Raw genomic sequence first — 12,491 nt, 5'->3', positions numbered from 1 at the left:
AATATGCATTGAAAGCAGTGCATACAAATAGATCTCATGCATATTCATTGGGGAAATCCTGAAAACCCGACTGGAATACGGCTCTCGACCGGAGTTCCCTACCCCTGGAAACTGTTGTTATCCCAGGACAAGCAGGCAGCATATTCTCACATGTGGGTGACGTCATCCACGGAGCCCCGACGCGGACAGCTTTTCAAGCAAACTTGATTGAAGATTTCAAGTTTGCCAGTGCTGCACCACGCATGCGTGTGCCTTCCTGATCCACTAGAGGGCGCATACCCTCCACATGGTCCTCAGTTCTTAGTTTTCCGCTGAGCCAGAAAGACCTTGTCTCTCTTCTCTGCGTTCTTCTAAGTGCCTTTCTGGCACCGCGGCTTCTTTATTTTGTTAGGGAGTCGCTGTGCGTTGTTAATTTACCGTGTATTTCTTTGTTTTAAAAAAAAAAAAAAAAAAAAGGACTTTTTATTGTGTTTTTCCACAGGCAGGCCCTTCTTGGGCCTCAGCCATGCGGCTAGGCCTCATTTGGCTGCAGCTGTATTTTCTTCTTCCCTGGCCTCTCTCTGGGCTCACCTCGTGTGAGCAGAATGGCCGGGACCCTCTTTCCTTCGTTGGAATCGGACTGTGTAGCTTCGATCCCCGGTAAGTTTTTCTTTCTTTCTTTATTCTAGGTGCGTTACCTTGGTAACGCCACCGGCTGAGTCTCAGGCATGCCATGCACGAGTGCGATCGTGCCCGCCTCTACGAGACCTTCGATGCGTGCCTCCTTTCATGGGAATACTCTTCACGAGGTTGCCCTTATGGAGCGTACTGCTGCACCTTTCTTACCAGTTCCATTGGTACGGTGCCGACTTCTGAACCTCGACGGACTTCGGTGTGCCTCGACGTCAACTGGGGCTTCGTGCCTCGACGTCGACTGAGGTTGCGTGCGTCGACGGAGGCTTTGTGCCTCGACCTCGACGGAGGCTTTGTGCCTCGACGTCGGCTGAGGCTTTGTGCCTCGACGTCGACGAAGCCTTTGTGCCTCGACGTCGACGGAGGCTTTGTGCCTCGACGTCGACGGAGGCTTTGTGCCTCGACCTCGATGGAGGCTTTGTGCCTCGACCTCGACGGAGGCTTTGTGCCTCGACGTCAACTGAGGTTTTGTGTCTCGACGTCAACTGAGGCTTTGTGTCTCGACGTCGACGGAGGCTTTGTGCCTCGACGTCGACGGAGGCTTTGTGCCTCGACGTCGACGGGGGCTTTGTGCCTCGACGTCGACGGGGGCTTTGTGCCTCGACGTCGACGGGGGCTTTGTGCCTCGACGTCGACGGGGGCTTTGTGCCTCGACGTCGACGGGGGCTTTGTGCCTCGACGTCGACGGGGGCTTTGTGCCGCGAAGTCGACGGAGGTTTTGTGCCTCGACGTCGACGGTGGCTTTGTGCCTCGACGTCGACTGGGGCTTTGTACCTCGAAGTCGACTGAGGCTTTGTGCCTCGACGTCGCCCGAGACTTTGTGCGAAGTCGTCTGAGGCTTTGTGCCTCAACGCCGTCAGAGGCTTTTGCGCCGGCGTCTGAGGATTGTGCGCCTCGACGTCGCCGGACACATGTGCCTCGGCATCGTCTGGGGCTTTGTGCCTTGACGTCGACTGAGGCTTGTGCCTCGCCGTCGTCTGCGATTTTCTGCTTCGACGTCAACTCGGGCTTGGGGTCTCAGCATCGATGGATGCTTTGTACCTTCGATGTCGGCTGAGCCGGGTGCTCCGGGTCGCCTGATGCTTGTGCGTCGACGTCGACTGAGGCTGAGGGCCTCATAGTGGGCTGGAGCTCTGTGCCTTGGCGTTGACCGAGGCTTCGTGCCTCACCGTTGACTGGTGCTTTGTGACTTGGCGTCCCTTGGGGCTTTGTGCCCTTTGGTTGACTGTGGCCTTGTGCCTCGGAGTCGACTGGGGCTTGGTCCCGCAGTGTTTTTATGGGCTTTAGGCCTAGGCATCGGCTGAGGCTTTGGGCCTCGGCGTCGACTGCGGGTTTACGCCCCGGTTTCGACGGGGGCTTCGTGCCTCGACTTCGTCTGTGGCTCTGGGCCTCGGCGCCTCCGGCTCCTAATTGGTTGTGGTGCGGAGTTTGGTTTCCTGGAGGAGACTCTCTCCCTGCTCCGGCTCTATTGCTCCCGCCATGCGTCATCTCGCTTGGCGCAGAGTGTTGCTGTGGATCCGACCCTCCAGGATCGTCTCACCACCTTTCCTTGCGTGAGGACTGAGTTGCTTGAGGCCTCTCTTGCGGAAGCCACTAACCACCTTTCAGACCGCGACCGTTCCTTCGCCTATCGCTCCTTCTCCGGAGGGTCCCTCCGGATACCTTTCTTGGGTTATCTTGGCCTCCTTCGCAGCAGTCGCAATAGCTGCAGCAGCTCCGGGTTGTGGTCCAGCCGCCGGCTTCAGCGACTCCTGGCCCAAACTATCCTCGCATAGCCTCCGGGCTGCTCTCTTCTGGGGATTCCTCCCCTCCCTTCTGGAGGGGTGTCACCGTGTCTACGCACTGGGAGGATAGCCTCGCCTCTGTCGGTTGGGCGTTTCCCATCCTCCCGGCCACGTCTGGTCCGGGCCCTTCGGGACCTGCACTAGTTTCTAATCTGGGAGCGTTTCAGTCTCTGTCCGCCCCAGTCTCGGGAGTCCGTCAGGGCGGACCTGGACCCAGTTGTCTGCGCTCTTTCTTGTCTCGACCTCAGGGAGAGGGCCTTGTCTGTTTATACCGGACGTTGGCCCCTCTGTCCTCGGTCCGCCTCCGGTTTTTTCTGCCACTGCCTCGGCAGGACGCCTGTCTGCGTCTGAGTCAGCTGGTGACTCAGCTCTTTTCGACCTCGGCCGAGCTGTTGCTGCTGCTTTGGGATCTTGGGTCTCCACGGTTCATGTCCCGATGTTCGCCTGGTTTCCTCTTCGTGTTCCCCACGGCACCCGAGCATCTCGGTGATGGCAGGATAGGGATCCCGCTTCCCAGCGCTTTTGTGGTGCGCTGGTTTCGTTGGTGGGCCACCTCTTCGTATCCCTGCATCATAGGGTTCTGTCGATGGACTCCTCGGCATCGCTTAGGGGCGCAACACTACGGCCTTCGGACTCGGATCCTTTGGTCGGGTGCGGACCGTCGCAGCCGCATCAATCTGCTGAAGCTCCGGGCCATTTACGATGCCGTTACGGATTTTCGTTATTGGTTGCTGGATTGCGGGGTCCTGGGGAGTCCCGTTATCCCGGGGGCGATGTATCCTGTGACCAAGCCAGGGTGTACAAGGTTCCCTGTTACTTTGCAGGGGAGCCCTTGGTCTTTGGCAGGGGGCGTTCCACCGCTACTTCTTTCTTTGGGCGGTGTATTTCCGGGGCGTGCAGCATAGTCTGGTGGCCACGTTGCGTCACCCATTTTAGCCGCATGAATGGTCGCTCCATTCTCAGACTCTGCGGCATGTGGTTGCTTGGTGGAGAATCCCACAGGTGGTTCTGTTCACTTTGCCCCTCACTCACTGGTTGCCTCGATCTTGCTCGAGGATGTTCTCCGGGTTCGCATCGAGGTGGCTGCTCTCCTTCTCAATTAGATGGGTAGGTTCCTCTATGTGTTCCCTTCCTTTACTCTGATTTGCAGGTCTTTGATACTCCTCCTGTCGGTCTGCGCCACCTTGATCTTGATAGCTCCTCTGTGGCCCTGGCAGCTGGGGTTCTCCCTGCTCCTCCAGCGTGTCAGGGAGCCTCTGTTCCTACCTCTGCTCCCTTCTCTGCAGTCTCAGAGTTGAGGTTTCTATTGCATTACAATCTGCAGTCTCTACACTTAGCAGTTTAGTTCCTCGCAATGTGCCTCCCTCCTTCTGTTTCAAGTCGGTGGGGGTGTTTTCGAGGCCTCTCGAAAGATCTCCACTCGGCAATGCTATTCCGAAATGGTCCTGATTTGCTGCGTGGTGTGCTGAGCATGGATCCGCTCTCTGCCTCCTTGCCTTCAGTGCTGGGTTATCTGTTTCACTTGTCTCGGTCTGGTCTCGAATCGACATCTATTCGAGCCCATCTCTGTGCTTTTGCTGCCTATCATCGGCCGCTTGATGGGACGCTGCTCTCCGTCCATCCGACGGTTTCCCGCTTTATGAAGGATCTCTTCAATTTACATCCTCCGCTCAACGCCCCTCCGGTGGGTTGAGATTTTTGTGTGGTCTTGAATCTATTGGTGATACCTCTATTGATTCCATTGCTAGAGCTCTTTGAATGACTTCACCTGGCAGGTGGTATTCCTGGTTGCTCTCAAGTCTGCTCGCGAGTCCGTGAGCTGCAGGTTCTGGTTGCGGACCCGTCTTTTCCTGTATTTTTTCATACACGGTGGTCCTGAGTATTCAACCCCAGTCCTTGCCCAAGGTGGTTTCGGACTTTCCTCTCACTCATTTCATTGTTCTTCTGGTCTCTTTCCTGAAGCCCCACTCGCCTCCGGGCGAGGTGGCGCTTTACACACTTGACTGTAAGAGGGCGTTGGCTTTTTATCTTCAACGCACTCAGTCTCCCTCAATTGTTTTTGTCCCTCGACCCTAATCGGTTGGGACGCCCAGTTTCCAAGCGCAACTTGTCTCTGGTTGGCTGCTTGTATTTCCTTTTGCTACGCTCAGGCTGGTCTCGCGCTGCATGGTCGAGTTGCGGGACATATGTCCGAGCGATGGCGGCTTCTGTGGCTTTCCTCAGGTCGACGCCTATCGAGGAGATTTGCAAGGCTGCCCCTTGGTCTTCGGTTCATACTTTCACCTCCCACTACTGCCTGGATACTCTGTCCAGGAGCGATGACCGGTTGGGCCGGTCAGTTTTGAGTAATCTGTTTTCTTGAATTGCCAACTTCCCTCCGTCCCTTTTTTGGTTAGCTTGGAGGTCACCCACATGTGAGAATACGCTGCCTGCTTGTCCTGGGATAAAGCACAGTTACTTACCGTAACAGGTGTTATCCAGGGACAGCAGGCAGATATTCTCACAACCCGCCCGCCTCCCCGAGGTTGGCTTCTTTGCTAGCTATCTGAACTGAGGACCATGTGGAGGGTATGCGCCCTCTAGTGGATCAGGAAGGCACACGCATGCGTGGTGCAGCACTGGCAAACTTGAAATCTTCAATCAAGTTTGCTTGAAAAGCTGTCCGCGTCGGGGCTCCGTGGATGACGTCACCCACATGTGAGAATATCTGCCTGCTGTCCCTGGATAACACCTGTTACGGTAAGTAACTGTGCTTTCTGCTCAAACAACTAAACAGTACCGTTAACCTCCAACAGAGGTGTCAAAGGAGTTCAGAACTACTCCCACAACAGGTTATACATATGTACAAATTCTTGTTAACCCCAAAGGGTTGACCAGTCTCCAAGAAACAGATTGGTTAAGCATGAGACTGAAATCAGAATCTGAAACAGGCACAGCAAGGATAGGGTGGGTGTCTAGAATGTCTTGCCTATCTAGTGAAAAAGATCTTACCAGGGTAAGTACATAACCTCCTTTTCCAGTGCAATAGGTGAGACATTCTAGACCAGTGGTCCCCAACCCTGTCTTGGAGGACCACTAGGTTTTCAGACTAGCCCTAATGAATATGCATGAGAGAGATTTGCATATAATGGAAGTGACAGGAGCAAATCTGCTCCATACATATTCATTAGGGCTATTCTGAAAACTCGATTTGCCTGGTGGTCTTCCAGGACAGTGTTGGGGACCATTGTTCTAGACCATAGGGACGTACAAAAGCAGTCCCCAAGAACACTAGGGTGGGCTTGCTGCGTAGGCCCCTAAGACCAAGGACTCAAATAGCAGAGTCCTGTCTGGCAGCAACATCCATGCTGCAGAAATTGGTAAATGTGTGAAAAGAAGACGACGTCACTGTCCATTTCAAACGCAAAAATACTTGCAAAAGGGACAAACTTGCATCGAATTAAAATAATAAAATGGGGAGAGCAGAATCTACACAACTGCAGCCATGTGTGCAGAAGAAAAGACTGCTAGAGAGAGTTAAACTTGCCTGTGAAGTACACTAGAGGCAGAGTGAAAAACCTGTAATGGATTTCTTTTGCATACCATGCGAGTAGTGGGGAAATAACCCTGTGGTCTAGACCAGTGGTTCTCAACCTTGTCGTGGGGCCCCCCCAGCCAGTCGGGTTTTCAAGATATCTCTAATGAATATGCATGAGAGAGATTTGCATACCTGTCACTTCCATTATATGCAAATCTCTCTTATGCATATTCATTAGGGATATCTTGAAAACCTGACTGGCTGGGGGGTCCCCGGGATAGGGTTGAGAACCACTGGTCTAGAATGTCTCACCTATTGCACTGGAAAAATTGATTAAGCGAGGACCAAGGCTGTATACTCCTGATTTACATTGTTTTGTGTTTGCTGCATGAACATGTTTGCAGATCGTGTTATAATGGGTTCCATGATCTGCTTGCACAGATAGTGAAGTCCTCGAGAGCCGTATTCTAGTCGGGTTTTCAGGATTTCCCCAATGAATATGCATAAGATCTATTTGCATGCACTGCTTTCAATGCATATGCATTGGGGAAATCCTGAAAACCTGACTGGAATACGGCTCTCGAGGACCAGAGTTCCCTACCCCTGCTATAGCAGATATTCTCTTAAGACAGCATGCCAATCATTCTCACAGCTAGGTGATATCATTTGAAGGAACCCAATCTCGACACTGCCCAGTGTTCTCTTTGAGGTCTTTGGCAGCATCCCACCATACACATCTGGGACTAGCAGTCTAATGACATAGCTGGTAAAAAAACAACTCCAAGGGAAGAAGAGGAGGGTTTGTGAGAATGATTGGCCTGCTATTTTTGCAGAGCACTTGCTACAGATAAGTAACTCTACTTTTGGTTACATGGGGAGGGGCCTAAGGCTCTGATTAGTCCAGATTGTTTAAGTCCCCTCCTATTGGAGGGGCCCTAGGCATCTGGGCCAATTAGAACCTTAGGCCCCTCCCCAGTGCATCCCAGGATGCACTGGGGAAAAAGCTTACCATTTTGAAGAGGCTGGCCAGAGGGAATAAACATCCGTCTGACCAGCCATCGTAAACAAGGTAAGGGGGAGAGAGTGTGCATCTCTCCTGCTACTGAGGTTGGGGTGTCAGGTGGGGGTTTGCTTGACGGTAGCAGGAGCGAGTGGGCATCTCTCCCACTGCCGGAGGGGTGGGGGTAGCAGTGTTGGGTGATTGTGTGTTGCGGCAGGAGTAGGCATATCTACTGCTACTGGGGGGGGGGGGGGGGGGGGAAGAATGGCATTGCATGGCAGCAGGAGGGGGGGGGCATCTCTTTCACTGCCGGGGGGGTCAGGTTGCTTGACTTCAGCGTGCAGCTTGATTTGTTGTTTTTTTGGTTTTGTGTGTATTCTGCACATGTGCCCATCACTATCGATAGACAAATGCAAATTTAGCAAATCTTCGCTACTCTCCACCAACCTTATTTGTTAGCGAATGACTCGCTTCTTAAAAATAACGGCTGCAACAGAGATGCATTGGTTTTTAATGCAAATTTTTGAGAGTATTGCCCTAAACTCTTTCCTCATTTATTTCTAAGGACGGGTCCTGCACCCTTCCTCCAAGCAGCTCCAAGCCATCCCTAATACAGGAGCTAAAGGAGATTAAAGAGGCCCTTTTCATAAACCAGTGTGCTTACTGCAGCAAAAACAAAATAACTTCCTGCAGGGTGCGCTGAGACATCCCACAGTAATTTTCAAGTGTATGCACTTTCTGAATGTCCTAATCATTTTTTTAGCCCTGGGATTAGGTCTAAGGGTGGAGAGTTCTGCACTACTGGCTTAGTATGGCTACATAGCCGTGTACTAAGCGATTAGCCCATGCTTACCTGAGCTCCTACTATCTATGTGTGGCAGTAGGAGCTCACCCCATGCTAATGGCCACATAAGAAAATTAGTACATGGCCATTAATGGGGAAAATAGTTTTATCCCAGGGAAAAAATGGGCACTTTTTACCGCAGTTTGGTAACCAAGTGGGGTGAAAAGCAAACCGGAAGAGAACACTCGGCGATCCCTTCCAACCCATTTGCTATTGCTCCCTCAAGCACAAGCCCCGATCCCCATTCCAGCATTTATCCCTCATTTTCAGGTTCTCTTCCCCCACTATTTCTCTCAAAGTACAAACCCCAAGTCCTAGTCCAGCATTTCCCCCTCATTCTTTCAAACTCCTCCTACCCATGTTGTTTGAGTTCACTCAAGAGCTTTCCTATACCAGCGTCCCAACCTCCTCTAACGCAATGCTTTCCCTTGCCCAGCGTCCCGCCCCCTAACGCAATTTCCTGTGTCCGGCAGGGCGGAACGTGGCTGAGATAGAGAAGTTGCGTCAGAAGGGGGGGGCGGGTGACCTAAGGCGTTTGAAGGTAGGATGGGGGGAGAAGTTGGGGTTTGAGAGGGATTATGCGTGATCGCGAATGGGGGGCAGAGAGGAAAGTATGCTGGACCAGGGAATGCCCAAAGGATGGCAGACCACGGGGGAGGTGACCCCAATCCCCGAATGCATGTGAAGAAGAGTGTTCGGCGTGTGAGTGTGAAGGAGTCAAATGCGTGCGACTTGATATAACTGTGGCTGTGCAACTTGCTCCCCACCTCCCTTATATATTTATTTTTTCTTTTGTGCATTTGCTTTCTTGTGGATTCTTGTTAAACCGTGGCCTTTCCCTGCGACCCCTGACAAGGGGGCGGGATCGGCGGACCCTGCACCTGCCCCCTGTGCTCCGGGGGATCATGCTTCCCAACACTCGGGGCTTCCTGTGGTCGGACCTGGAGACGCGCGCGCTGCTCGACATCTGGGGGGAAGCAGACGTGCAGTCTGCGCTGGACGGCAACTTCCGTAACAGCCATGTGTACCGAGATGTGGCCTGCCGGCTGGCCGATCTCGGGTTCGACCGCACGCCGGAGCAGTGCCGTATCCGCATTAAGGGTCTGAAGCGCCAGTACTACCAGGCGCGCGACGGCCTGAAAAAGAACGGCCACGTGCGCAAGATTTGCAAGTATTATGACGAGATGGACCGCATCCTGAGCTGCCGCCCGGTTCCGGCCGCCGCCGAACATCCTGACGAGAGCTTGCTGGAGGACGGCGAGGATGACGGTGACGGCTGTGGAGGAGGAGCTGGAGGCGGCATGGACTCTTCCCAGGAAAACCTCACTGAGGACTCGGGCGAGTGCTCCTCCTACGCCGAGCATGCCATCAAAGTGGAGTGCCCACCCTTCGCCATCCCGGTGCCCCCGGGGGAAGGTGAGTGTCTCTTTTCCTATGTGTTAAGTTGGTGCATGAGTGTTTGTGTTCGTGTATGTAATCCTCCCACCGGGCTGCTGTTTTTGTCTTTGATCTTGTCCTGTGAATCGGTGTGCCTGTGAGAAGGTGATGTTAGTCTGTCTCTTACCGAGTTTTGGGTAGATTTTATTGATTGGCTTGTTTCCATTGGGAGTTTGTCAGCCAGGTTGACGGGTCTAGCCTTCAAACTGACTAGAAAGGGCAGTAGAAGTGCTCTTTGCACGTAGAAAGAGAAGGCAATTTAATTGTATATTAATCTATTCTAAAGGATCATACGGCACCCTAGCAAAATTTTACAGAGAATGAGATTATTCTTTCTGTTTACCTGCTGAGGTATTTGATTTCTGGTTCTTATATGAACAGAATCGCTAAATGTGAATACTTTTTTAAATGTATTTATGGGGACTTATTAACCACCAGTGGTAGAGCTGCTGCCTCAGAATCCCCAGGTTGTGGTAGGATCAAATCCCAGTGCTACTCCTTATTAATTCATTTTTTTTTTTATAACGTTCTCCCCAAGGAACTCAGAACTGTTTACATGAATTTATTCAGCTACTCAAGCATTTTTCCATCTGTCCCAGCAAGCTCACAATCTATATAATGTACCTGGGGCAATGGAGGGATTAAGGCCCCTTTTATGAATCTTCTATTGCCTCGGGTACAAAATAAGTTTGTATATATGTAAACCACTTTGAATGTGTAACCACAAAAAAACAGTATACAAGTCCCATTCCCTCCCCCCCCCTTATAAAGAGATTCATGCAAATGTAATCATTTTAGACCATACGCCAGTAACGCTTACTCTAAAATGGTTTTTAAAAATGAATTCTACACAGTGGAGTATGAATAGGTGATTACTGACTAATCCAGAATTCATTATTCCACTACTAAAAAAAAATTGCAAGAATACTTTGAACTTTACCAACAAATGGTCTCCAATTAGATGTCCATTAGCCTGGATGTTAGGTTAGCTTTAAATTCTCATACACTCAGGGCTCCTTTTACTAAGCCGCGTTAGGGCTTTAACGTGCGGAATAGCACGCGCTAGACCTTAACGCCAGCATTGAGCTGGCGTTAGTTCTAAAAGCATAGCTTGCGGTAATTTCCTGCCTGTGCTAAAAACGCTAGTGCACCTTAGTAAAAGGAGCCCTCAGCATTGTGTAATTCAGCCGTGGACTGAAGCCCCAATAGACGAACCCACCGCACAATCACTGTGTATAGAATGTTTTATAAGCAATTTGTATCAGCTGAAAAATTTTCAATATATAAATAACTAAATGATTGTAAAAAATTCCAAAAAGTGCTTATGATTTACTTGTGAGGGCTCACGAGTCCCGACGTGCAAGCAGTTTTTGAGATTTTCCACGCTGAATTTTGCTGATATGATAGAATGGCACAGTGCATTCCAATGCACCACCCATAATGTGTGAAAGTTAAACACAACCTCAACTCTTTTGTGGGTTTCTTGAAAAAGTTCTACGAAACGTGGTCCACGTCAGGACCCGTGAGACCTCACAAGTTAAGTCATAAGCACTTTTTAGAATTTTTTACAATTTATTTATACAGTATATTGAAAAATTTTGAGCTGATACAAATTACTTATAAAACATTCCATACACAGTGATTGGGTGGTGGGTTCGGTTGTTGGGGCTTTGGTCCACGGCTGAATTACACAATTCTGAGTACTGTATATGAGAATTTAAAGCTAACCTAACATCTAGGCTAATGAACATCTAATTGGAGACCATTTGTTGGTTAAGTTTCAGGATTTTTGACCTCCACATTCCTACACGTTATTCCTTTACAAATAATTTCCCTACTCTTTTCATTTTGGAAGAATACTTTGAAGAAATATCAAAAGATTTATTAAGTGAAGTACATTATGGGAAGTGGGAAAGGCTGCTAGCTTTATTTAAGAAGATCACAAAAACTCAAGAGCTACATGCCTAAATAGAAAAATTAGGGAAACATAAATTACCTCCATCAAAAGTTTACGGCAGGGATGCCCACACTTTATGGGCTTGCGAGCTACTTTTAAAATGACCAAGTCAAAATGATCTACCAACAATAAAAATTTTTAAAAGCACACTGTACGCAGCGTTTATCATTTATATTCCGAGGGTTTTTCAAAGAGGTCAAGGCAGATGGCTCTATGCAATGTCATCTCAGTAACAACTATACAAAAATAGACAAATTTACTCCCTCCCTTTTTATTAAACCACAATAGTGGTTTTTAGCGCAGGAAGCTGTGCTGAATGCCCCGCGCTGAGCACTCTCAACACTCATAGGCTCCCTACACTAAAAACCGCTATTGCGGTTTAGTAAAAGGGAGCCATAGTGCAAAATATAGACAGCAAATATAAATTTTCAAAACGGACACATTTTGATCACTAAATTGAAAATAAAATCATTTTCCTACCTTTTTTGTCTGGTGATTTCATGAGTCTCTGGTTGCACTTTCTTCTTCTGACTGTGCATCCATTATTTCTTCCCTTCTTTCAGCCTACTGTATGCTTCCTCTCCTCCAGACCTCATTCCCTCCCCCAACTTTTTCTTCCTTTCTCCCTGCCCCCTCCCCTTTCTGCCTGCCTGTCTTTCTTTCTCCCTTCCTGCCCCCTTTCTTTCTTTCTCCATGCCCTCCCCCAAGCCACTGCCGCCCCAAGCTCTCCCTGCTTCCCGACACAGAAACATTGGGCCAACCAGTCTTCCTCTCCCCTACGTCAATTCTGATGTCTGAGAGGAAGTTCCGGGCCAGCCAGGCAGCGATTGGCTGGTCTGGAACTTCCTCTCTGATGTCAGAATTGACGTTGGGGAGAAGAGGGCTGGTCGGCCCGGAGCTTCTGCATCCTGTTTACGTCGTCAGGATGCAGGTAGAACGCGAAGGCAACGCGAGTCTATCACGCGTTGCCTTCGTGATTGACCTTTTGGGCATCCCTGGTTTACAGTATATATAAAGAATAATTAAATTTAGAGGGTAAATTAAATAAATTTAAATCCCAAACATTTTAATTAGGATTCAGAAATTATGGCAAATTCCTTTGCAGAATTTTATAAAAATACAAGACGCACTTTTTTCCCCCCCAAAAAAAAAGTGGGTGGAAATAAGGGTGCGTCTTAAGGAGCAAATATAACAACAAACACACACACACCCCCGGTACCTTTTTTTAAAATCCCGGCAGTCCAGCACGCTTTCTGCGCTCCTGCCTCGCTGGATGGCTG

At 50.0% G+C, this 12,491-nt stretch overlaps 1 protein-coding gene across 9 annotated transcripts in view; it reads left to right on the top strand.

Annotated features, from left to right (window-relative positions):
* Positions 1–12,491, top strand: part of NAXD (NAD(P)HX dehydratase) — a 79,229-nt gene that overhangs the window by 1,738 nt on the left and 65,000 nt on the right. For 3 of the 9 annotated variants that reach the window (XR_004539870.1, XM_033948653.1, XM_033948652.1), the window contains exon 1: positions 8,365–9,233. The exons of 4 other annotated variants lie outside the window; for them this stretch is intronic. Coding sequence is in view for 2 of the 5 variants with exons in the window: in XM_033948653.1 (XP_033804544.1) it covers positions 8,723–9,233 (511 nt within the window). In the remaining 3 variants the exon portion in view is untranslated. 2 more of the 9 variants (XM_033948661.1, XM_033948659.1) reach the window with 2 other exon arrangements.

Source organism: Geotrypetes seraphini, chromosome 6, assembly GCF_902459505.1.
Source record: "Geotrypetes seraphini chromosome 6, aGeoSer1.1, whole genome shotgun sequence".
Lineage (NCBI taxonomy): Eukaryota > Metazoa > Chordata > Amphibia > Gymnophiona > Dermophiidae > Geotrypetes > Geotrypetes seraphini.
This window is presented reverse-complemented; position numbering and strand designations above follow the sequence as displayed.